At 36.4% G+C, this 24,423-nt stretch overlaps 1 protein-coding gene across 1 annotated transcript; it reads left to right on the forward strand.

The window, feature by feature from the left end:
• Positions 1-7,304: 7,304 nt before the first annotated feature.
• Positions 7,305-23,456, forward strand: Vmn2r115 (vomeronasal 2, receptor 115). The gene is made up of 6 exons (NM_001104579.1): positions 7,305-7,501; positions 8,381-8,672; positions 8,958-9,770; positions 11,146-11,373; positions 20,288-20,411; positions 22,537-23,456. The coding sequence occupies exons 1-6, from the start codon at positions 7,305-7,307 to the stop codon at positions 23,454-23,456; spliced, it is 2,574 nt and encodes an 857-aa protein (NP_001098049.1).
• The last annotated feature ends 967 nt before the right edge of the window (positions 23,457-24,423 follow it).

Consider the following 24,423-nt stretch of genomic DNA (forward strand, 5'->3'; position numbering starts at 1 on the left):
TTGAGTTCTTTATATATATTGGATATTAGTCCCCTATCTGATTTAGGATAGGAAAAGATACTTTCCCAATCTGTTTGTGGCTTTTATGTCTTATTGACAGTGTCTTTTGCCTTGCAGAAGCTTTGCAGTTTCATGACGTCCCATTTTTCAGTCCTCGATCTTACAGCACAAGCCATTGCTGTTCTATTCAGGAATTTTTCCCCTGTGCCCATATCCTCGAGGCTTTTCCCCACTTTCTCCTCTATAAGTTTCAGTGTCTCTGATTTTATGTGAAGTTCCTTGACCTACTTAGATTTGACCTTAGTACAAGGAGATAGGAATGGATCAATGCGCATTCTTCTCCATGATAACCACCAGTTGTGCCAGCACCATTTGTTGAAAATGCTGTCTTTTTTCCACTGGATGGTTTTATCTCCCTCATCGAAGATCAAGTGACCATAGGTGTGTGGGTTCACTTCTAGGTCTTCAATTCTATTCCATTGGTCTACTTGTCTGTCTCTATACCAGTAATATGCAGTTTTTATCACAATTGCTCTGTAGTAAATCTTTAGGTCATCATGGTGATTCCACCAGAGGTTCTTTTATCCTTGAGAAGAGTTTTTGCTATCCTAGGTTTTTTGTTATTCCAGATGAATTTGCAAATTGCTCTTTATAATTAATTGAAGAATTGAGTTGGAATTTTGATGGGGATTGCATTGAATCTGTAGATTGCTTTTGGCAAGATAGACATTTTTTCAATGTTGATCCTGCCAATCCATGAGCATGGGAGATCTTTCCATCTTCTGAGATCCTTTTTCTTTCTTCAGAGACTTGAATTTCTTATCAGAAAGATCTTTAACTTCCTTAGTTAGAGTCACGCCAAGATCTTTTATATTATTTGTGACTATTGAGAAGGGTGTTGTTTCCCTAATTTCTTTCTCAGCCTGTTTATTCTTTGTGTAGAGAAAGGCCAATGACTTGTTTGGGTTAATTTTATATCCAGCTACTTCACCGAAGCTGTTTATCAGGTTTAGGAGTTCTCTGGTGGAATTTTTAGGGTCACTTATATACACTCTCATATCATCTGAGAAAAGTGATATTTTGACTTCCTCTTTTCTAATTTGTATCCACTTGATCTACTTTTGTTGTCGAATTCCTCTGGCTAGGACTTCAAGTACAACGCTGAATACATAGGGAGAAAGTGGGCAGCCTTGTCTAGTCCCATTACTTCCAGCTTCTCACCATTTACTTTGATGTTGGCTACTGGTTTGTTGTAGATTGCTTTTATCATGTTTAGGACTTGAATTCCTGATCTTTCTAAGACTTTTATCATGAATGGGTGTGGGATCTTGTAGAAAATGTTTTCTGCATCTAGGAGATGATCATGTGTTTTTGTCTTTGAGGTTGTTTATATTATGGATTATGTTGATGGATTTCCGTATATTAAACCATCCCTGCATCCCTGGAATAAAACCTACTTGGTCAGGATGGATGATTGTTTTAATGTGTTCTTGGATTCGGTTAGCAAAAATTTTATTGAGTATTTTTGCATCGATATTCATAAGAGAAATTGGTCTGAAGTTCTCTTTGTTGGATCTTTCTGTGGTTTAGGTATCAGAGTAATAGTGGCTTCATAAAATGAGTTGGGTAGAGTACCTTCTACTTCTATTTTGTGGAATAGTTTTTGCAGAACTGGAATTAGATCTTCTTTGAAGGTCTGATAGAACTCTGCACTAAACCCATCTGGTCCTGGGCTTTTTTTGGCTGGGAGACTATTAATGACTGCTTCTATTTCTTTAGGGGATATGGGACTGTTTAGATCATTAACTTGATCCTGATTTAACTTTGGTACCTGGTATCTGTCTAGAAATTTGTCCATTTCGTCCAGGTTTTCCAGTTTTGTTGAGTATAGCCTTTTGTAGAAGGATCTGATGGTGTTTTGGATTTCTTCAGGATCTGTTGTTATGTCTCCATTTTCATTTCTGATTTTGTTAATTAGGATGCTGTCCCTGTGCCCTCTAGTGAGTCTAGCTAAGGGTTTATCTATCTTGTTGATTTTCTCATAGAACCAGCTCCTCATTTGGTTGATTCTTTGAATAGTTCTTCTTGTTTCCACTTGGTTGATTTTGCCCCTGAGTTTGATTATTTCCTGCCTTCTACTCGTCTTGGGTGAATTTGCTTCCTTTTGTTCTAGAGCTTTTAGGTGTGTTGCCAAGCGCTAGTGTGCTCTCTCAGGTTTCTTTTTGGAGGCACTCAGAGCTATGAGTTTCCCTCTTAGAAATGCTTTCATTGTGTCCCATAGGTTTGGGTATGTTGTGGCTTCATTTTCATTAAACTCTAAAAAGTCTTTAATTTCTTACTTTATTCCTTCCTTAACCAAGGTATCATTGAGAAGAGTGTTGTTCAGTTTCCACGTGAATGTTGGCTTTCCATTATTTATGTTGTTATTGAAGATCAGCCTTAGTCCATGGTGGTCGGATAGGATGCATGAGACAATTTCAATATTTTTGTATCTGTTGAGGCCTGTTTTGTGACTGATTATATGGTCAATTTTGGAGAAGGTCCCATGAGGTGCTGAGACGAAGGTATATCCATTTGTTTTAGGATAAAATGTTCTGTAGATATCTGTTAGATCCATTTATTTTATAACTTCTGTTAGTTTCACTGTGTCTTTGTTTAGTTTCTGTTTCCATGATCTGTCCATTGGTGAAAGTGGTGTGTTGAAGTCTCCCACTATTATTTTGTGAAGTGCAATGTGTGCTTTGAGCTTTACTAATGTTTCTTTAATGAATATGGCTGCCCTTGTATTTGGAGCATAGATATTCATAATTGATAATTCCTCTTGGAGGTTTTTACCTTTGATGAGTATGAAGTGCCCCTTTTTGTCTTTTTTGATGACTTTGGGTTGGAAATCAATTTTATTAGATATTAGAATGGCTACTCCAGCTTATTTCTTCAGACCATTTCCTTGGAAAATTGTTTTCCAGCCTTTCATTCTGAGGTGGTGTCTATCTTTTTCTCTGAGATGAGTTTCCTGTAAGCAACAAAATGTTGGGTCCTGTTTGTATAGCCAGTCTGTTAGTCTATGTCTTTTTATTTGGGAGTTGAGTCCATTGATATTAAGAAATATTAAGGAAAAGTAATTGTTGCTTCCTATTATTTTTATTGTTAAAGTTGGCATTCTGTTCTTTTGTCTGTCTTCTTTTAGGTTTCTTGAGGGATTTCCTGCTTGCTTTTTCTAGGACATGGTTTTTGTCCTTGTATTGTTTTTTTTGTTTGTTTGTTTGTTTGTTTGTTTGTTTGTTTCTGTTATTATCCTTTGAAGGACTGGATTCGTGAAAACATAATGTGTGAATTTGGTTTTGACATGGAATTCTTTGATTTCTCCATCTATGGTAATTGAGAGTTTGGCTGGGTATAGTAGCCTGGGCTGGGATTTGTGTTCTCTTAGTGTCTGTATAACATCTGTCCAGGCTCTTCTGGCTTTCATAGTCTCTGGTGAAAAGTCTGGTGTAATTCTGATAGGCCTGCCTTTATATGTTACTTGACCTTTTTCCCTTACTGCTTTTAGTATTCTATCTTTATTTAGTGCATTTGTTGTTCTGATTATTATGTGTCGGGAGGAATTTCTTTTCTGGTCCATCTATTTGGAGTTTTGTAGGCTTCTTGTATGTTCATGGGCATGTCTTTCTTTATGTTTGGGAAGTTTTCTTCTATTATTTTGTTGAAGATATTTTCTAATCCTTTGAGTTGAAAATCTTCATTCTCATCAACTCCTATTATCCGTAGGTTTGGTCTGCTCATTATGTCCTAGATTTCCTGGATATTTGAGTTAGGATCTTTTTGCATTTTCCATTTTCTTTGATTGTTGTGCTGATGTTCTTTATGGAATCTCCTGCACCTGAGATTCTCTCTTCCATCTCTTGTATACTTTTGCTGATGCTCGCATCAATGATTCCAGATTTCTTTTCTATGGTTTCTATCTCCAGCATTGCCTCACTTTGGGTATTCTTTATTATGTCTACTTCCCTTTTTAGGTCTTGGATTGTTTTATTCAATTCCATCACCTGTTTGGTCCTGTTTTCCTTCAATTCATTTAGGGATTTTTGTGTTTCCTCTTTAATGTCTTCTACCTGTTTAGCAGTGTTTTCCTGTATTTCTTTATGTGAGTCATTAAAGTCCTTCTTGATGTCCTCTAATATCATCATGAGATATGCTTTTAAATCCGGGTCTAGCTTTTCGAGTGTTTTGGGGTGCCCTGGACTGGGCGAAGTGGGAGTGCTTGGTTCTGATGATAGTACATAGTCTTGGTTTCAGTTAGTAAGATTCTTATGTTTACCTTTCGCCATCAGGTAATCTCTGGAGTTAGTTGTTTAGTTGTCTCTGTTTAGAGATTGATCCTCTGGTGATTCTGTTACCCTCTATCAGCAGACTTGGGAGACTAGCTCTCTCCTCTGAGTTTCAGTGGTCAGAGCACTCTCTGCAGTCAAGCTCTCCTCTTACAGGGAAGGTGCACAGATATCTGGCGTTCGGACCTCCCTCCTGGCCGAAGATGAAGGCACAAAACAGGACCTTTCCCAGAAGCGGTGTTGCTTTGGCCTGTCCCAGAAGCTGTTAGCTTCTGTGGTGCACACTCTCACCTGTGCAGTCTACTTTTGGTGGAGTCCCGGAACCAAACCTTTGTTATTTCTATTTATATTTTATGTTTATGAACATTTTTATTCATTTTTTTCAATTTTTTGGTATTTTCGTTTTCGTTTTCATTAAGGCATTTATCCATTTCATTCTATTTTTAAGTATCATTTTTCTCTACTTCTCGGTTTTTATTTATTACTCTTTTCCCCCTTTGTGCATCTTTTATCTTCATACACTGGTTGTAAGGTCTATTTAGTACTTTAAATGTGAAGCAATTTGCAGAGATTGTAGAAGAAACATAGCTATCCTCAAGCTTTGACAGATCACCTTGGCTGATTTCTGCTGTGTTTTCAAACTGGTGTAGACGCATATCAATTTTTGGTTATTTAAAAACTTGGGGAAAATTTCAAAGCTCAGGTTCTTTTGTTTTACATTTTAATTCTTCACAGTAACTACTGGAATGTAAAATTAGCAAAATCAACGTAGAAAAGCAAACATAAACTAGAAGAAAGAGGTATAAACAAAGTATTGACATATGAGAACTGAGGGTAACATGTGAAGATCATGTTTTAGAAATCAAATAAATATTCAGGTTAGTTTCTTATTATTCATTGGAATATGAGTGCTAGGTCTTTTTTAGTTTTGGAATGAGCACACAGATAAAGTATTATCTGGAATTTGATAAATATTTAAAAAGCAAGAGGAACACTCCTCCCCTGCTGGTGGGATTGCAAGCTTGTACAACAACTCTGGAAGTCAGTCTGGAGGTTCCTCAGAAAATTGGACATAATACTATTGGAAGACACAGCAATACCTCTCCTGGGCATATACCCAGAAGAAGTTCCAACCGGTATAAGAACACATGCACCACTAGGTTCATAGCACCCTTATTTATAATAGCTAGAAGCTGGAAGGAACCCAGATGTCCCTCAACAGAAGAAGGGATATAGAAAATGTGGTGCATTTACACAATGGAGTACTACTCAGCTATTAGAAACAATGGATTTATGAAATTCTTGGACAAATGGATGTATCTGGAAGATATCATCCTTAGTGAGGTAACCCAATCACAAAAGAAGTCATTAGATATGCACTCACTGATAATTGGATATTAGCCCAAAAACATAGAACACCCAAGATACAATTTGAAAAACACAAGAAAATCAAGAAGAGGGAAGACCAATGTGTGGATACTTCATTCCTCCTTAGAATAGGGAACAAAATACCCATGAAAGGAGTTACAGAGACAAAGTTTGGAACTAAGATGAAAGAATGGACTATCCAGAGACTACCCCACCCGGGGATCTATCCCATAATCAGCCACCAAACCCAGACACTATTGCATATGCCAGAAAGATTTTGATATAGGAGCCCTGTTATAGCTGTCTCATATGAGGCTATGTCAGTGCCTGGCAAATATAGAAGTGAATGCTCACAGTCATCTATAAGATGGAACACAGGGACCCCAATATAGAAGCTAGAGAAAGCACCCAAGGAGCTGAAGTGGTCTGCAACCCTATAGGTGGAACAACAATATGAACTAACCAGTACCCCCAGAGCTCATATCTCTAGCTGCATATGTAGCAGAAGAAGGCCTAGTCGGCCATCACTGAGAAAACAGGCCCCTTTGGTATTGCAAACTTCATATGCCCCAGTACAGGGGAATGCCAGGGCCAAGAAGCAGGAGTGGGTGGGTAGGGCAGCAGGGCAGAGGGATGGTATAGGGAACTTTCGGGAAAGCATTTGAAATGTATATAAAGAAAATATCTAATAAAAAATTAAAAATGAAAAAGTAAATAAATAAATTAATTAAAAGCAAGAGGCCTGAGAGCAGATCAACAAATGAATGTAAATAAATAAAATTATTAAAACTTAACAGAATATATCTCAGCCTTCATGCTATATATATTGAAAAAAATAGAATTCTAACTATACTGGGGCCTATTCTAAATGTATTTAAAAATTATAAGTGATGACTTTAATAAAAATAAATATATGTAAGAAAAATGTGGTACTGTGACAATTTGAATAGTTTTGGATACAGCAGGATTCAGGTATTTCTAGATTGGAAAAAATTTTAATTCTAAAGACAATGTTAGTACTGATTTTGTTCAGATATTCTGTATCTGTCACTGCTGCATCCTTGTCCATACTGCATTCTCAGTGGATATCAAATGCTCTAAACATGAGGCTGATTTTTCTTCTCTGGAGATTTTGACACAAAGACCGATGTATAACAATGACCTCAGATTTTGTGAGGCCTTCCTGAACCATAAATGCATGTCTCATGGTGGATCAACTCAAAGGACATTGATATTATTTAAGGTGTTCACATAAACAGATTTTGAGGCAGTCCTGGGACCAAATTTTCACAAAGTGGAATCTTTCCAGGAACCTTAATTTCCTTAAACATGTGTGATGTCAACCATCAAGCTACATCATCCTCATCTGTATTATCAACCAAGTTTATCACATGCACAGTGGACATCAGGTGAAGATCCTCGGGAGAGAGCATCAATGATTCCTCCAGGGGTGAGGAAACACCTGTAGAAAGGAAACATGAATGCATGTGTAGCATCTCCCTGGGACACAGTGTTAATAGTACATGGGGATCTATTGGTACCTGCTTGATTTCCTGATCCGTTTGGCACTTCACAATCAATACTGCCCAGACTCAGAACAGGAAAAATATGTTCACCTTGATTTTCCTCTTCTGGCTCCTGAACATTCCACTTCTTCTGGCTGATTTTATTTCTCCTAGATGCTTTTGGAAAATGAAGCAGAATGAAAACAGGGACAGAAACCAGGGAACAGGATGTACCTTCATGATTCATGCAGTACAACGGCCTGTGGAGAAAGAGTATTTTAGTCATATATTGAATATACAGTAAGTGCTTTTGTGTTTTCCATGTACAGTCATCATGAATGTTTCCCAAGACTACTGAGGATGAGGAGCAAAGCAAAGCTATGAGGCTTTTGCATGGTGTTTTCAGCCTGCAAAACAAGGAAGAACTTGAAATATTATTACAGACTTAATGCTATCTTAACACTTTAAATTGACAGAGTATTTTTTTAAATCAGCCTCGCACATAGGAATGGAAACTTAGCAATAAAACAAATCTGGACCTGAATATGTCACATAAATACAGTTTCCATTTCATAAACCAATGGTATCTTATCAAAAGAATGCCCATAAATTTTCTACTATTTTACCCTAGGTGTTTAGGCAAATGGCCATAGAGTTTTCTGATGGTCCTTCCATCTCAGTGTAGATTCTCGTGCATGTTTTGGGGCCATTAATATTGGAGGCACACCTACCTGTGCATATTCAGCCACTTTCTTAAATTTCCTCCATGTGGTCCCTGTTTATGTACAGATGCTGCATCAAAAGTTGAACTAAGATATCTGTCCATGTGAATTTTATATTTTGATCTATACAAATTCACTGGCTTTAACAACTTACAAAGTCCAGTTCTTTACTGTCTCTTTAGAATAAGGTCACAATATATGGACTATAAAGGATCTGTTTGTGTTTTTGAAAAGTGATGTTATTACTAATAGTGGCTCATTTATGAGAGGTGACCTTTCATAAACATTTCAGAGTTTAATGAACTTCCAGCTTCTTTGCCATTTCAACCTCATTACACAGATCATTTCAATCTTTATGGGGTGGGGACAATGCAATCCAGTGTAGAATTGTCCTTTTATTGACTACAAATGTTATCTGTAAATTGCAGTTAATTATAAACATTATGAACTTTTACAGAACTCATACTGAAAACCACAAGTATGCTCTGGCTTTGGCTTTTTCCATATATGAAATCAACATGAACCCTGATATTTTGCCAAATATGTCTCTAATATTTGAATTCTCAGTACACAATTGTGTCTGGGAATCTAAATTAATGAGTTTTATGCATGTGAGTTTACAAAATTATGATATTTTCCCTAATTATTTGTGTAAAGAATACACCAAATGTGCAATGGCGCTTACAAGCCTGAATTGGGCAACAACTGTGAAATTTAATACAATCCTAAACAACTTCATATCTCAGCAGGTAAGTGTGTGTGTGTGTGTGTGTGTGTGTGTGTTTATTGAGGCAGAGTGGGAATTCTGTCACGAAATCATTTATCTGTTGGTACCAGCCTGATCTTACTAGGCCTGGGTAAATCTAAGTAGTTCAAGGGTACTATCACACACTTGATCAGTTTCTACATTTCCTTATATGTCATGTAAATGAGGAAGAAAATAATAGTTAGCTAACATTTCTAGAATTGTGTATAAAAATATGTTTACAAGTTCTAAGAATTCATTGTACCTTGTGCTGGTTCCTGATTTCTAGTTCTTTCAGATTACTTATGGACCCTTTCATCCTGTCCTGAGTGATCATGAAAAATTTCCCTATCTACATCAGATGGCTTCTGACCATACATCTCTAGCCTTTGGCCTGGTATCCTTCATAATTCATTTCGGTTGGAACTGGGTAGGGTTGGTCATCTCAGACAATGATCAAGGTATCCAATTTCTCTCCTATTTGAAAACAGAGATGGAAAAAAATACAATCTGCTTTGCTTTTGTCAACATGATTCCAATGAGCATGAATTTGTACATGTCAAAAGCTGAAGTGTATTACAACCAAATCATGACATCATCCACAAATGTTGTCATCATTTATGGTGACACAGACAGTACTTTAGCTGTAAGCTTTAGAATGTGGGAATCCCTAGGTATACAGAGACTATGGATCACTACCTCACAGTGGAATGTCAGTCCTGGTATGAAAGACTTTACATTTGGTAATGAATATGGGACTTTTGCTTTTGGACAACACCATAGTGAGATATCTGGGTTTAAACATTTTGTCCAGACATTGAACTCTGTCAAATGCCCAGATGAGTATCTGGTAAAGCTGGAATGGATGCACTTTAACTGTGAGGTCTCAGCCTCTAAATGTAAGACACTGAAGAACTGCTCATCCAATCACTCATTGGAATGGTTAATGGTACATACTTTTGACATGGCCTTTATTGAAGGGAGTTATGACATATACAATGCTGTTTATGCTTTTGCCCACGCACTCCATCAGATAACTTTTCAAAAGTTTGATAATCTGCCCAAGGACAATGGGAAAGAACACAATTATAGCTGCAAAAAGGTAATGTTTCTGCTGTTAAATCATGTTTAGTGTTATTAATTTTGTAGTTGTAAGAGACTATAAATGCCCAAACCAAATGTGCTAGAAAATGTTTTCCAAGATGCAAAGAATTTTTATTGAGCAAGTATATTTTTATATTAGTATAAGACTCTAATGTTAAGCGAATATACTATGAGGCAGAATCTGTCCATGTAGACCTGTGATTTTGTTATTGATTACTTGGATATCATTATACATTTTCTGTTCCTGAAATCATACTCACCCCATGCTCATGAGTCTACTAAATGATGAGTTGTCACTCGTCCTTTCTCAAGTACATTATAGTCATTGTAGAGTATTGTTTTAACTAGACATCCAAACTCATGCTGTTCCCACTCTAGACTAGTAGTATAATTTTGTGCTCTATTAGTATTTACACAGAAATTCATGTTAGAATTCAGTTCATTACATTTATGTGTAGTTATGTGTGAATGTATATTTCTCCTTTCCTATTTGTATGTCTCTATGTTTCTCTATACTTGTGTGTATATCTATATCTGTGTCTATTACTAGATATAGATGATAGATATGTATATAGAGAGATATAGATATATACATATATATAGAGAGAGAGACAGAGAAAGACACAAAGAGAGAAACAGAGAGAGATGAGTCATACATAGAATTTTTTGCCAATCTGGCTATCTATCTGTAAAAGAGTTAACATAAATTTGTCTGTTTCCATTTCGTTCTGCATGGTGGATTTTGTCAGGATGTATATTCTTTGTACAATTATAAATGTATGCATCTGCAAGTGCCTGGATTTTGTGTGTTTTTGTGTATGTTCTTTCATTTTTGTCTGTCTATGCATGAGATCATAAATTTTTCAGTGTATCAATATCACTATGTGTTGGGGTATCAATACTGGTCTATGTGAACCTATGAATATTTCTCTATGCATGCATTTTGTGTGTGTGTGTGTGTGTGTGTGTAAAACTGAGTATGTGTTTTGTGTGTTTCTGTGTCTATTTGATGTTTTTTGATTTATATCCTGTGTGTTTTTACATGTGTGTTTGAGCATGTATATTTATGTTTCTGTAAATGAGTGTGTGCTTGTGCTATGTGTGTATCTCTATATGGATGCAAGTCTGTCTGTTTCATGTGTCTGTGTTTCATACTGCAAATATATTTGATGTCTACACATATGTTTGTACTTGATTGGTAATCTCGTAGAGAACTAAAATAACAGCAACATTATAATTTTGTATATTCATTAAATTTCACTGAAATTTTCACTGGCATAGTGTTAATAAAGTTGTCATTAAGATGAAATAAGTATGTATTTTATTACTTTAAAGAAGTAAAAATAGTCTATATTATTCTGACTGTCTTTCAGCTGTATTCCTTTCTGAGAAAGACCCAGTTCATTAATCCTGTTGGGGACAGAGTGAATATGAACCAAAGAGACAAACTGCAGGAAGAGTATGACATTTTCTACATTTGGAATTTCCCACATGGCCTTGGATTTAAAGTTAAAATAGGGATATTTAGTCCATATTTTCCAAATGGTCAACAGGTACATTTATCTGAAGATATGATAGAGTGGGCAAAAGGAAGTGCACAGGTGGGTTCAGCCTAATTGTACTAATTTAAATTGAACTGTCAAGTGTGTGCATCCAAACTACCTTGAAACTGGTGAGGTAAAATTGATTGCCATGTGAAAGACTAATTTGTAGCACCATATACTATGTTGATTTTTTGATGTTTAAGTCACTTTTTAGTAATTCATTGAGGATTTCAAACATTAATACAGTGTATTTGTATCATATCAGAACCTGTCTCATGCCTTTAATATTAACTTAACTGTTTTAGAAAATAGTTTCTATTATTTCCAGTATACTGAGCAATATACTATTAGTCCAAATATTACTCTTACAGAGTGAGTTTCAATTTTATGACAAAAATTTTATCCCTTTCAAAGGATGTTTAAAAACTCTGGTTCTTTGTAAAGACAGAGTAAATTGCATCATATCTAAGTCACAGATTTTTATTATAGTATTTTTAAACCTGTTTAACAACTACTCCTAAATTTCCTATACCTCTACATAACCATACGTTAACATTTTATAACAAATTCAGATACCTTATAAACTATACCTTCTCTTTTTCTCTTTCTTTTTTATGTTGGTATAGATGTTTTCTCTACATTTTTATGTGTGCAAATGCTCATGTGTACTATATATGGATAGCAGAAGAATTATTCAAACCTCAGAGCATTTGCAAGAGCTTCTTGCCACATAGTGGGTGCTGGAAATTAAACATGGGTTTTCCTCCTGAAAAGAATTGTTTGTGAGATTGTAACCATGTCGATAGCCCTGGATCATACATTGTAAAAGATAATGCTCACTAAAGCAAACTTGTCTGGCCCATTCATTTTTCATAGGTCATTCAAATAAAGAAGCCTGTGCAAGTTGCATTCTCTATATGAGGAAAAATTGGTAGTAATAAAATTTTGCTTTTGAGAAAATTTGAAAATTAAATATCTAATATGCATGATAGGTATAACATAGGTATGAATTCTGATGTGATAAGTTTAATACATCATATTCAAACTGCCCAGTTTCATTTGAAGTAGTATCTCCTGTTGCTCTGATAGTATGAAATTTAAAGTTACTTTTCTTCCTCAATGTGATTAAGAATTCCATTCTTAGAGCAAAGAACATAAGAGCTGAAAATTAAGTTATAAAACTGCATATCCATTTAGAGGATAGTATTGAAATCTCCTGTGTGTTCTAACAAGACCTCAAATTATATTTATATATATATATATATATATATATATATATATATATATATATATATATATATTCTAATCTCAATGTGGAATCTAATAATTAAAAATGTGAAGACATCAATGAAATATTTCAAACATTAGAATCATATATTTATGTGAAAGACTGTTCAATGATATACTAAACAAGGAAGTACAGGATTATTATAAGAATGGTAATAAAAAATCAAAGAAGGGCAGGAATCACCTGTGGGTGAATACGATTAAACTCTGAAATATTTAATCACTGAGACACTGAGTCCAAAAATAACAAAGGATTTCAGTAAATTTTAAAATAATTAAAGACTTTCAAGCACACACACACACACACACACACACACACACACACACACGCACACACACACACACACACATATATATATATATACATATATATATATATATATATATATATATATATATATGAAAAACAAAATGAATCAAAAAAATTACCTCAGTGAATAATCTCACAGAAGCATGCTCCAAATTGAGGACGGAAGAAAAAGCCATAAGAAGTAGAAAATACAAACTACAACAAAGATAAAAATAAGGAGGAAAAATGAAACTCATTGAATAAGGATGTTTGATTAAAAGATCAAATTTAAAACCAATGGGAACAAGAGAAAGAAGAAGCCACTCTAGGTATCAACAATATACCCATTATGTTGCTGCTGTACAAATACAAAATAGTGTGGGAAAAGTAGACATCTGTCTAGTAGAAGCATATAAATAGAAATTTTAAAATAGCAAATACTCAGCCTGTGAAATAAAATAGTTCATGACAAACTTTACTTAAAATTTATTGTAGACCAAGAAGCATATATGAAAGCACAGGAGAGAACCCCTGGTATCTCTCTTGTTAACAGGAGGTTCCACCAGCTTCAATCATTTTTAAATGTAGCTCGCTCATTCATTCATTCATTCATTCATTCATTTACTTTACGTACTGATAACCATTTACACACCTTCTTCTACTCCTATTCCTTCTCCTATCCTTCCCCTCCCTCTCATCCACTACTCCTTCGTTCTTTAGAAAAGGGGAGCGTCACCCCCCCTCCCATAGCAAAATGCTTTGACCTATTATGTAGCATAACAATTAGGCACAGATTCGTGTTCTCTTATTGGGGCCAGGGGAAGCAGCCAAATAGGAGTAAAATATCTCAAACAAAGGCAGCAGAGTAAGATACAGACCCCAGTACTGCTCTTAGGAGTCCCATTGCAAAGATCAAACTTCACAAAGGTCAAAAATGTTTAGAATGACTATGTCAGTCCCATGCATTATTTATGGTAGTAGGTCAGTCTCTGTGAGCACTTCTGGCAGGTTAATTGATTATGTAGACTATATTGCAGTTTCCTTGACCTCACTTGCTCCCAAAATCCTTCTTTCCCCTCTTCCCCTCTTGCTCAGGATTCCCCAAGCTCAACCTATCTTGGGAGTGTATCTCTGCATCTGCTTCCTTCAGTTGCTGAGTGATGACTCTCTCATCATGGATATTTTAGGCTCTTGCCTTCAAGTATAACTGAGTATTATTGCCAACATCTAGGGTAAGTTTACTCTTATGGAATGTCTCTCAAGCTGGACCAGTCATTGGCTATCTATCCAATTTCCTCTGCTCCTTCTTTCTCCCACACATAGTTAGGCAGGATAGAGTGTAGGTCAAAGATTTTGTGTATGGGATGTTGTCTCAATCCCTATCCTGGAAAACTTGCCTGGTTTTTGGAGATGGACATTACAGGCTCTCTATCCCCCTTTGCTAGGAGTATTAGCTAAAGTCACCCTCATATATTTCTAAGATTTCTATTTCCTTAGCTTTCTAACTTGACTCAGACATGCCACCCCCATTTTAATAGCCTCACCAAATATTCTGTACATTACTCTACACTCACTCTATTATTTCCTTTTCTTCTCATCCCCACCCCACTCCTTTCAGTGCAAAACCACATTCACCCATGACTTCTATACTATTTCTGCTTCTCAGGGGATACATTGGTTTCACCTTGTGCCATCTATTTTTACTTATCGTTTTTTTAGGTTTAGGGATTTTTTAGCATAAAATTTATATTCTTAAATGAGGAGAATAAAAATTATGTCTCTCAAAAATTAAGAGATATAATTGCCAATTCAGTTATGATACGTAGTGAGTTTATTCCTTGTAATAAAAGGAAAATAAAGATGTTCATGAGGAACACAATTACAGTAAGTGATAACTGATAAATGAGTACTAAGAACTTTAAAAGACCTCCATCATATATAAAAGTAAAATGAGCACAAGAGGTCAAAATAGCATATAAACAACATTTAAATGCTTTAAAGAAAAACTGCTAAAATGTATTAAATATTAAAATGACAACTAGTGAACAATAATTAGCAATTTTAGTAATAATTGAGTGTTAGTGGTTGTCTTCTCTAATAAAATATCACAGAAAATGAGTTTTGTTTACTTTTAACAAAATATTTTATTGATTCTTTCAGAATTTCACATAATGAAACCTGATCATACTCAGTTCTCAGTTTAGATATTTACTTCTCCATGACAACACCTTTCAAAAAAAAAAAAGTAAAATGAAAGAAGCCACTTTCTCCTATGTATGTACTCAGTGGAGCATGGCAAGCCTTTCAGTTCCTGTTCTCAAAACTGAAACTAAATTTTCCATCCCAGAAGCCTTCAGTTATGGATAGCTAACATCAGAACTTTACCATGTATTTTAAGAGTTCTTGGCCCTGGCATTCCCCTGTATTGGGGCATATAAAGTTTGCAATACCAAAGGGCCTCTCTTCCCAGTGATGGCCGACTAGGCCATCTTCTGCTACATATGGAGCTAGAGATACAAGCTCTGGGGGTACTGGTTAGTTCATATTGTTGTTCTGCCTATCAAGTTGTAGACACATTCAGCTCCTTGGGTGCTTTCTCTAGCTTCTCCATTGGGGGCCCTGTGTTCCATCTTATACATGACTGTGAGCATCCACTTCTGTATTTGCCAGGCACTGGCATAACCTCATACGAAACAGCTATAACAGAGTGCCTTCAGCAAAATATTTCTAGAATTGTGCAATAGTGTCTGGGTTTGGTGGCTGATTATGGGATAGATCCCCAGGAGGGGTAGTCTCTGGTTAGTCCATCCTTTTGTCTTAGCTCCAAACTTTGTCTCTATAACTCCTTTCATGGGTATTTTGTTTCCTACTCTAAGGAAGAATGAAGTATCCACACATTGGTCTTCCCTATTCTTGATTTTCTTGTGTTTTTCAAATTGTATCTTGGGTGTTCTATGTTTCTGGGCTAATATCCACTTATCAGTGAGTGCATATCTAATGACTTCTTTTGTGATTGGGTTACCTCACTAAGGATGATATCCTTCAGATACATCCATTTGTCCAAGAATTTCATAAATCCATTGTTTTTAATTGCTGAGTAGTACTCCATTGTAGGGGAGCAGGGAGGAGGGAGGGTATAGGGAACTTTCCAGACAGCTATTCAAATGTATATAAAGAAGATATCTTTTTAAAAAAAAGAAAAGAAAAGAAAAAAGAAAATATCTAATTAAAAATAAATAAATAAAAAAGAGTTCTTTTCATTGTTTCCACATATATCTGTAGAGACGTTGTTAAAAACAAAAACCACAGATATCAGCAAAGTCTCTGGCTGCCACAGGCCTACATGCCCAGATAAGGACATTAGGACTAATGGGCCAAACAGCACCATGGCTAAATATAACAGCTGAGGCTACTCCCATCAATATGGCCACTGGGGAGATTATTGGTTTATTAAAAGTTCAATTTTGATTGCTTCATACTGTGGAGGTTTCATGCCTCAGAGAAGGGAGGTGCTAGAAGGGTGAGGCAGAAGTGGGAGGGTAGATGGAAGAGTACTCTCTTAAAGAGGAAAGGGGAAGGGGATATGGAGAAGGGTTCATAGAGATTAGACTGACACAGAGCATAATATTTGAAAGGTAAACAAATAAAATCTATAACAACAAAAAATTAGCAAACATTTGTGGCATACCTGGAAGGGAAAAATTCCCTTGTATATGAACAAAGCACATGTGGAAAACTGGGGTCCGATTTGTCCATGTTTGATCTTACAGCACAAGCCATTGCTGTTCTGTTCAGGAATTTTACCCCTGTGCCCATATCTTTGAGGCTTTTGCCCACTTTCTCCTCTATAAATTTCAGTGTCTCTGGTTTTATGTGGAGGTCTTTGATCCACTTAAAGTGGAGATTTGTACAAGGAGATAAGAATGGATCAATTTGCATTCTTGTACATGATAACTGCCAGTTGTGCCAGCACCATTTGTTGAAAATGCTGTCTTTTTTTTCCACTGGATGGTTTTAGCTCCAATGCCAAGTAACCATAGGCGCGAGGGTTCATTTCTAGATCTTCAATTCTTTTCCATTGATCTACCTGTCTGTCACTGTACCAGTACCATGCAGTCTTTATCACAATTGCTCTGTAGTAAGGTTGAAGTCAGGCATGGTGATTCCACCAGAGGTTCTTTTATTGTTGAGAATAGTTTTTGCTAATCTAGGTTTTTTTGTTATTCGAGATGAATTTGCAAATTGCCCTTTCTAACTCAGTGAAGAATTGAGTTGGAATTTTGATGGGGATTGCATTGAATCTGTAGATTGCTTTAGGCAAGATAGCAATTTTTACTATATTGATCCTACCAATCCATGAGCATGGGAGATCTTTCCATCTTCTGAGATCTTCTTCGATTTCTTTCTTCAGAGTCTTGAAGTCCTTGTCATACAAATCTTTCACTTCCTTAGTTAATGTCACACCAAGATATTGTATATTAATTGTGACTATTTTGAAGTGTGTTGTCTCCCTAATATCTTTCTCATGGTGTTTATCTTTTGGGTAGAGAAAGACCACTGACTTGTTTGAGTTAATTTTATATCCAGCTAATGCCTTGAAGCTGTTTATCAGATTTAGGAGTTCTCTAGTGGAATTTTTAGGGTCACTTATATATACTATCTCATCATCTGCAAATAGTGATGTTTTGACTTCTTCATTTTCAATTTGTATCTTCTTGATGTCCTTTTGTTGTCTAATTGCTCTGGCTACGACTTAAAGTACTATATTGAATAGGTAGGGAGAAACTGGGCAGCCTTGTCTACTCCCTGATTTTAGTGGGATTGCTTCCATTTAGTTTGATGTTGGCTACTGGTTTGCTGTATATTGCTTTTATTATGTTTAGGTATGGGCCTTGAATTCTTGATCTTTCCAAGACTTTTATCATGAATGGGTGTTGGATTTTGTCAAATGCTTTCTCAGCATCTAACGAGATGATCATGTGAATTTCTCTTTCAGTTTGTTTATATAGTGGATTACATTGATGAATTACCGTATATTTTTTTTAGGAAAATAATTATCAATTTTATTTAAAATGATGGTATGCAATAGGCTAAATATCAATATTCTACAATAACCAATTTAATTGCTGTTTGGAACAAGAAACAGACACTTTGTCAGGTTCTTTTTTTTTTCCATTATTTATTAGGTATTTAGCTCATTTACATTTCCAATGCTATACCAAAAGTCCCCCATACCCACCCACCCCCACTCCCCTACCCACCCACTCCCCCTTTTTGGCCCTGGGGTTCCCCTGTTCTGGGGCATATAAAGTTTGTGTGTCCAATGGGCCTCTCTTTCCAGTGATGGCCGACTAGGCCATCTTTTGATACATATGCAGCTAGAGTCAAGAGCTCCGGGGTACTGGTTAGTTCATAATGTTGATCCACCTATAGGGTTGCAGATCCCTTTAGCTCCTTGGGTACTTTCTCTAGCTCCTCCATTGGGAGCCCTGTGATCCATCCATTAGCTGACTGTGGGCATCCACTTCTGTGTTTGCTAGGCCCCGGCATAGTCTCACAAGAGACAGCTACATCTGGGTCCTTTCGATAAAATCTTGCTAGTGTATGCAATGGTGTCAGCGTTTGGATGCTGATTATGGGGTGGATCCCTGGATATGTCAGTCTCTAGATGGTCCACCCTTTTGTCACAGCTCCAAACTTTGTCTCTGTAACTCCTTCCATGAGTGTTTTGTTCCCAATTCTAAGGAGGGGCAAAGTGTCCACACTTTGGTCTTCGTTCTTCTTGAGTTTCATGTGTTTAGCAAATTGCATCTTATATCTTGGGTATTCTAAGTTTCTGGGCTAATATCCACTTATCAGAGAGTACATATCACTTGAGTTCTTTTGTGATTGGGTTACCTCACTCAGGATGATGCCCTCCAGGTTCATCCATTTGCCTAGGAATTTCATAAATTCATTCTATTTTATAGCTGAGTAGTACTCCATTGTGTAAATGTACCACATTTTCTGTATCCAGAAATTTTCTTTGTTCACATTTTTATTTCAAAACTACTGATGATATTGTACTACATGGACAGGAAAATCAATGAATTTCAATTAAAATCAGAAGTGAGAACAAGATTTTGAAGTGGCACGTGTCTTTCACCTACATCTTTTAATTTAGAGTCAGGAGTATCTCTGCATTTGTGGTCAGTCAGACTTTTGCATTGACTCTACTCAAACCTGGGCTGAAATGGATACTATGCATTAAATGAAGAGCAGGATGTGGACAAGGAAATGTATGTTCAGAACTCATCATAAAAATAATCTTTAAATTCTTAATGGGAAAACGAATAATTAAAAATACAGTAAAATAAGGAAAATCTCGTGCCTTGATCTATAAAGGAATTTAAGGTCTACTAATACTGCAAAGGAATATGGTAAACTCCGTACCTGCTAACCACAAATGCAATAAGACTCATCATAGGCTGCTGTTGATGTGTTTCCTCTTAGTTTGTTAAGTTTTGCTGTCTAATGTTGTTGAGGTTATTTTGGTTATATGATATTTGAAACCTTATTTCCCCTGTTTTTGTATGTCCTTTACTCCTAATTTGCTACAATTTGCTGTTATTAAGCAGTAATTATGAGCAAACTGAGGTGGAAAAGGTCGATTTGACTCATAGGTTACACTCAAGGGAAGAAATGGCATGGCCCTGGATAATGCAACTGAAACAGAGTCACTCAAGGAACTCTGCTTACTGGCTTGTTCTGTATGGTTTCTAATGTACCACTGTCTACAGACAACTCTGCTCCCAATAGGCTTGCCACTCACACCTCAATTAACAATTTAGGGGGCTGGAGATATGGCTCAGCAGTTAAGAGCACTGACTGCTCTTCCAAAGGTCCTAAGTTCAAATCCCAGCCACCACATAGTGGCTAACAACCATCTGTAATGAAATCTGACACCCTCTTCTGGAATGTCATGTTAGTGATGGTATACTAACATATAATAAATAAATAAGACTTTAAAAAATATTTAATATATACTTCACTTATGTGATGACAGACTAGCCTGACAGAGATAATTTCTCAATTATGATTCTCTGTGCCTTTAGACTGCATTATGTGCTCAGGTGACAAGAATTAACTAGAATAACCACGATGAAACCTCTGTAGTGTTTTCACACAGGAGACTTTCATAGTTTATTCTTGAATTTCAAATAGTTAGCAAACAAGTCAACTTTTCCTCATTTTTCCCATATCTTGATATCTGTCCTCATAAAATGCACTAGGTAAAAATCTGCTAACTCTGTTGATTTATATGAAATTAGTTTCTTAATGTCAGACACTAATATAATATAATTATGGAAGGGTAAATAAAACTCCAGTTAGCAGCATATGTCTACTTTTCATTAGATGCCAACTTCAGTGTGCAGTGCTGATTGTGGTCCTGGATCTAGAAAATTCAGGATGGACGGAATGGCAGCATGCTGTTTTCATTGCAAACCTTGTCCTGAAAATGAAATTTCTAACGAGACAAGTGAGTATTTCCTGCTAGAATAAGTTCTTCAAAAGGGTTATCATCTTGTTCCAATATTGGAACACTGAAGTAGTTTAAAATGGAAGCTTAAAAACAAAATACATCTCTGTCCCAAGTTAGTCATTATAGGAATACAATGATTTAAAATGTACTTATTAATAAAAAAAAGTAGAAATTGTCCTACATCTTTAATTCCCTGAAAATTCATAGTAAATGGCACACTCTCAAATAGTTTTGATAATAAAATTTAAGTGTGCTCTACACAAGATATTTTCTAGTAATTACTACTCGTTAAAATATATGTGTAGATCATGAATATTTAAATAATGTATTTATTTTGACATGATGTTTATGGTTTTACATAAGGCCATGCTTAACTTGCATGTATAGAAGAACATGGAAGACAAACTAAGGCATGTGGATATGGGTAAACAAATCCCAGTTCCCTGGCAATCAGGTTTCCAACACACACAAAGGTGGGAATTACACAACTCTTTACATTCAGAAATACTCTTGCTGCCTATTTATAAAAAGGCCTAAGAATGTGATATTAATATAGTCATAAGAGGCCAAAACTTGGAAATATTTTTAAATTACTTTTTGCATTTACCAAGATACAATTTGCAAAATGAAAATCAAGAAGAGGGAAGACCATGGATGTATACTTCATTCCTCCTTAAAATAGGGAACAAAATACCCATGAAAGGAGTTACAGAGACAAAGTTTGGAGATAAGATGAAAGGATGAACTATCCAGAGACTACCCCACCTGGGGATCTATCCCATAATCAGCCACCAAACCCAGACACTATTGCACAATGCCAGAAAGATTATAGCTGTCTCATATGAGGCTATGCCAGTGCCTGGCAAATACAGAAGTGTATGCTCATAGTCATCTATAAAATGGAACACAGGGCCCACAAGGGAGAAGCTAGAGAAAGCACCCAAGGAGCTGAAGGGGTCTGTAACCCTATAGGTGGAACAACAATATGAACTAACCAGTACCCCCAGAGCTCGTATATGTAGCTGCATATCTAGCAGAAGATGGCCTATCGGCCATCACTGGGAAGAGAAGCCCCTTGGTATTGCAAACTTTATATGCCCTAATATAGGGGAATGCCAGGGTTAAGAAGTGGGAGTGTGTGGGTAGGGGAGCAGGGTGGAGGGATGGTATAGGGAACTTTCGGGATAGCATTTAAAATGTATATAAAAAATATCTAATAAAATGTTATTTTAGTCTATTAAAATTAATTAATTAATTAAGTTTTTAAAAATCAATATTATAGTTGTATAAATTTCAGGTCTCATTCTCACCAACATGTTTCCTATATACAAACCCAATCATTTTCAAGTTAATGATACCTTCTGTTACTTTTATATGTAAACACACTCATAAATGTACATATCCATGATAAATGGTCAAAACAATGCAATAAAATAGGCAAAAAAAAAAAATGTTGCTTTCATTTTCCTAATGTTGATCACCATTAAAAAAACAGAATGAATTATTTCATGAAACAGTAACTTTCAATGCATTCTAACCAACCTGTTGAGGGAAATATCTAGAACTGGACCCAGCACCAGGTGATCACACTCACTAAGTCTCTCAGTCTGACAACTAGCAAGCCCTGACAGGCCACATGTCTCCCACCAAGCCATTTCTTGGAAGAGGCCCCTAAGTTTCTCTTCCTTTCATGCAATGCCCCAAACACCGCTCATTAGCCATCTCAACACCTAATTACCCAGTAGACTCAAGACACTTAATGCTTCACTAGCCAATCATATGTATGCATCAATAAAAACATAATTTACAAATACCAATACAATAATTTCAGGTCCAAATGATGATGATAAAGTTCTAACACAATTATTCTAACCTTTTGATAACACCATGTCAGCCTCCGTTCTGGTTCCCTCTCTCCTCCTCAGACCCCACTATCTCCACAAGTTGTTCTGCCTTCCTTCTCCTGTTCTGCCTCCAACTGCCCTAATGTGATTGAACATGAAAAATGCTGAAACACCAACCAAACTCATATGTTGCAAAATTTCTTCTATATGGTTAAGTGAAATATCCTGTCAGTAAAATTGCTAAAGCTACACTAACAATATTTTCATTTCCCCATTAGATGTGGATTATTGTGTCCAGTGTCTGGAGGACCAATATGCTAACACAGAACAGAATCACTGCATTCGTAAAATTGTTGTATTTCTCAGCTATGAAGAACCATTGGGGGTGGCACTTTCCTTAATCTCCTTGTTCTTCTCTGCATTCACAATTGTGGTTCTTGGGGTCATTGTGAAGCACCACAGTACTCCAGTTGTTAAGGCCAATAACAGAACTCTCACCTATATCTTGCTCATCTCACTAATCTTTTGTTTCCTCTGCCCTTTGCTCTTCATTGGCCATCCAAATGCAGCCACCTGCATCCTACAACAAATCACATTTGGAATTGTATTCACTGTTTCTGTTTCCACTGTCTTGGCTAAAACGATTACTGTAGTTCTGGCATTCAAAATCATAGCCTCCCAAAGAATGATGAAGTACTTTCTAGTTTCAGGGGCAATTAACTACATCATTCCCGTTTGTATTCTCATCCAAGTTATTGTATGTGCAGTCTGGCTGGGAGCTTCTCCTCCTTCTGTTGATATTGATGGACAATCTGAGCATGGACAGATCATCATTGTATGCCACAAGGGTTCAGTCAATGCATTTTACTGTGTTCTGGGATACTTGGCTACCCTGGCCATTGGGAGCTTCACTCTGGCTTTCTTTTCCAGAAACCTTCCTGGTGCCTTTAATGAAGCTAAATCCATAACATTCAGCATGCTGGTGTTCTGCAGTGTCTGGGTCACTTTCATCCCTGTTTACCATAGCACCAAAGGCAAGGTCATGGTGGCTGTGGAGATCTTCTCCACTTTGGCCTCCAGTGCAGGGATGCTGGGATGCATATTTGTTCCCAAATGTTACACAATATTGTTTAGACCAGACCAAAATTCTCTTGAAATGATCAGGGTGAAATCATCTTCCAATGCTCGTAGTTCATAAATTCAGAAAAATGTATAGTTTGTTCATAATCACCAATATTGGATTATATTGCCATACCTTTCTGATGGTGGAATAACTCTCACTGTTTCCTCTAAGGATATTGCCTGGCAATACCTATCTACTAATATTCCTATTGATTTTATAATCTTCCACAATGTTCTAAAACACTTTTCCCTTTGGACAGAAAGAGATAATAGAATCCTGACCCATTCTAAGACTTAGAGAAGATCTTCTAGTAGCATGGATTAAAGAGGAATAGTTTATCAATAGGTTGTTAGAATATTTCCAAAGATGAACTGATGTCTCTGCAGATATAATCATGGCCTGTTCTTGTAGAGGAACTGATTCAATACTCAGCCCCACCAACTGCTGTCACCAAACACCTGTAACAACAGCTACAATTAACCAGATGATCTCTTTTGGGTTGCAATTTACCTGAAGCTATTTATGCTCCTAAAGAACACTCACACACACACACACACACACACACACACACACACACACACAGACATATGCCCACAAATCAAATGACATAAAATTTAAAAAGATACAGAAGAATGTGACAAAAACTTTACACTGGGAGTCTGCTTTTCAATGTTCTCGTAAGGTGTCAGAATTATAGTAATCTACAGAGAAAGGATCAGATATGTGTAGAAATGACTAGGTTTTTCTTTCAGACACTTTACATATAACTCTCAATTTTAAGTATATCATCAAAGACACACTAATGAAATTGTCATGGAAATTACAGCGTATCAAAGTAATCTCTTCTATGTGTGGAATTTAGGTGACTCTGTGCAAAAGATCAGCTTTGACACCACAGAGTAACCCAAAGGCGGTAGCTGCTGAAAGTCTGTGCTGAGATCAGCAGACCTGGGTTTGTTGGCCAAGAAACTCACTGGCGCTGCTGGCTATGACATCCCATGTTTAAAGAAGAGCAAGGGGGGAGAATCAAACATTAATAGAC

The sequence above is a fragment of the Mus musculus genome, chromosome 17, assembly GCF_000001635.26.
Source record: "Mus musculus strain C57BL/6J chromosome 17, GRCm38.p6 C57BL/6J".
Classification (NCBI taxonomy): Eukaryota; Metazoa; Chordata; class Mammalia; order Rodentia; family Muridae; genus Mus; species Mus musculus.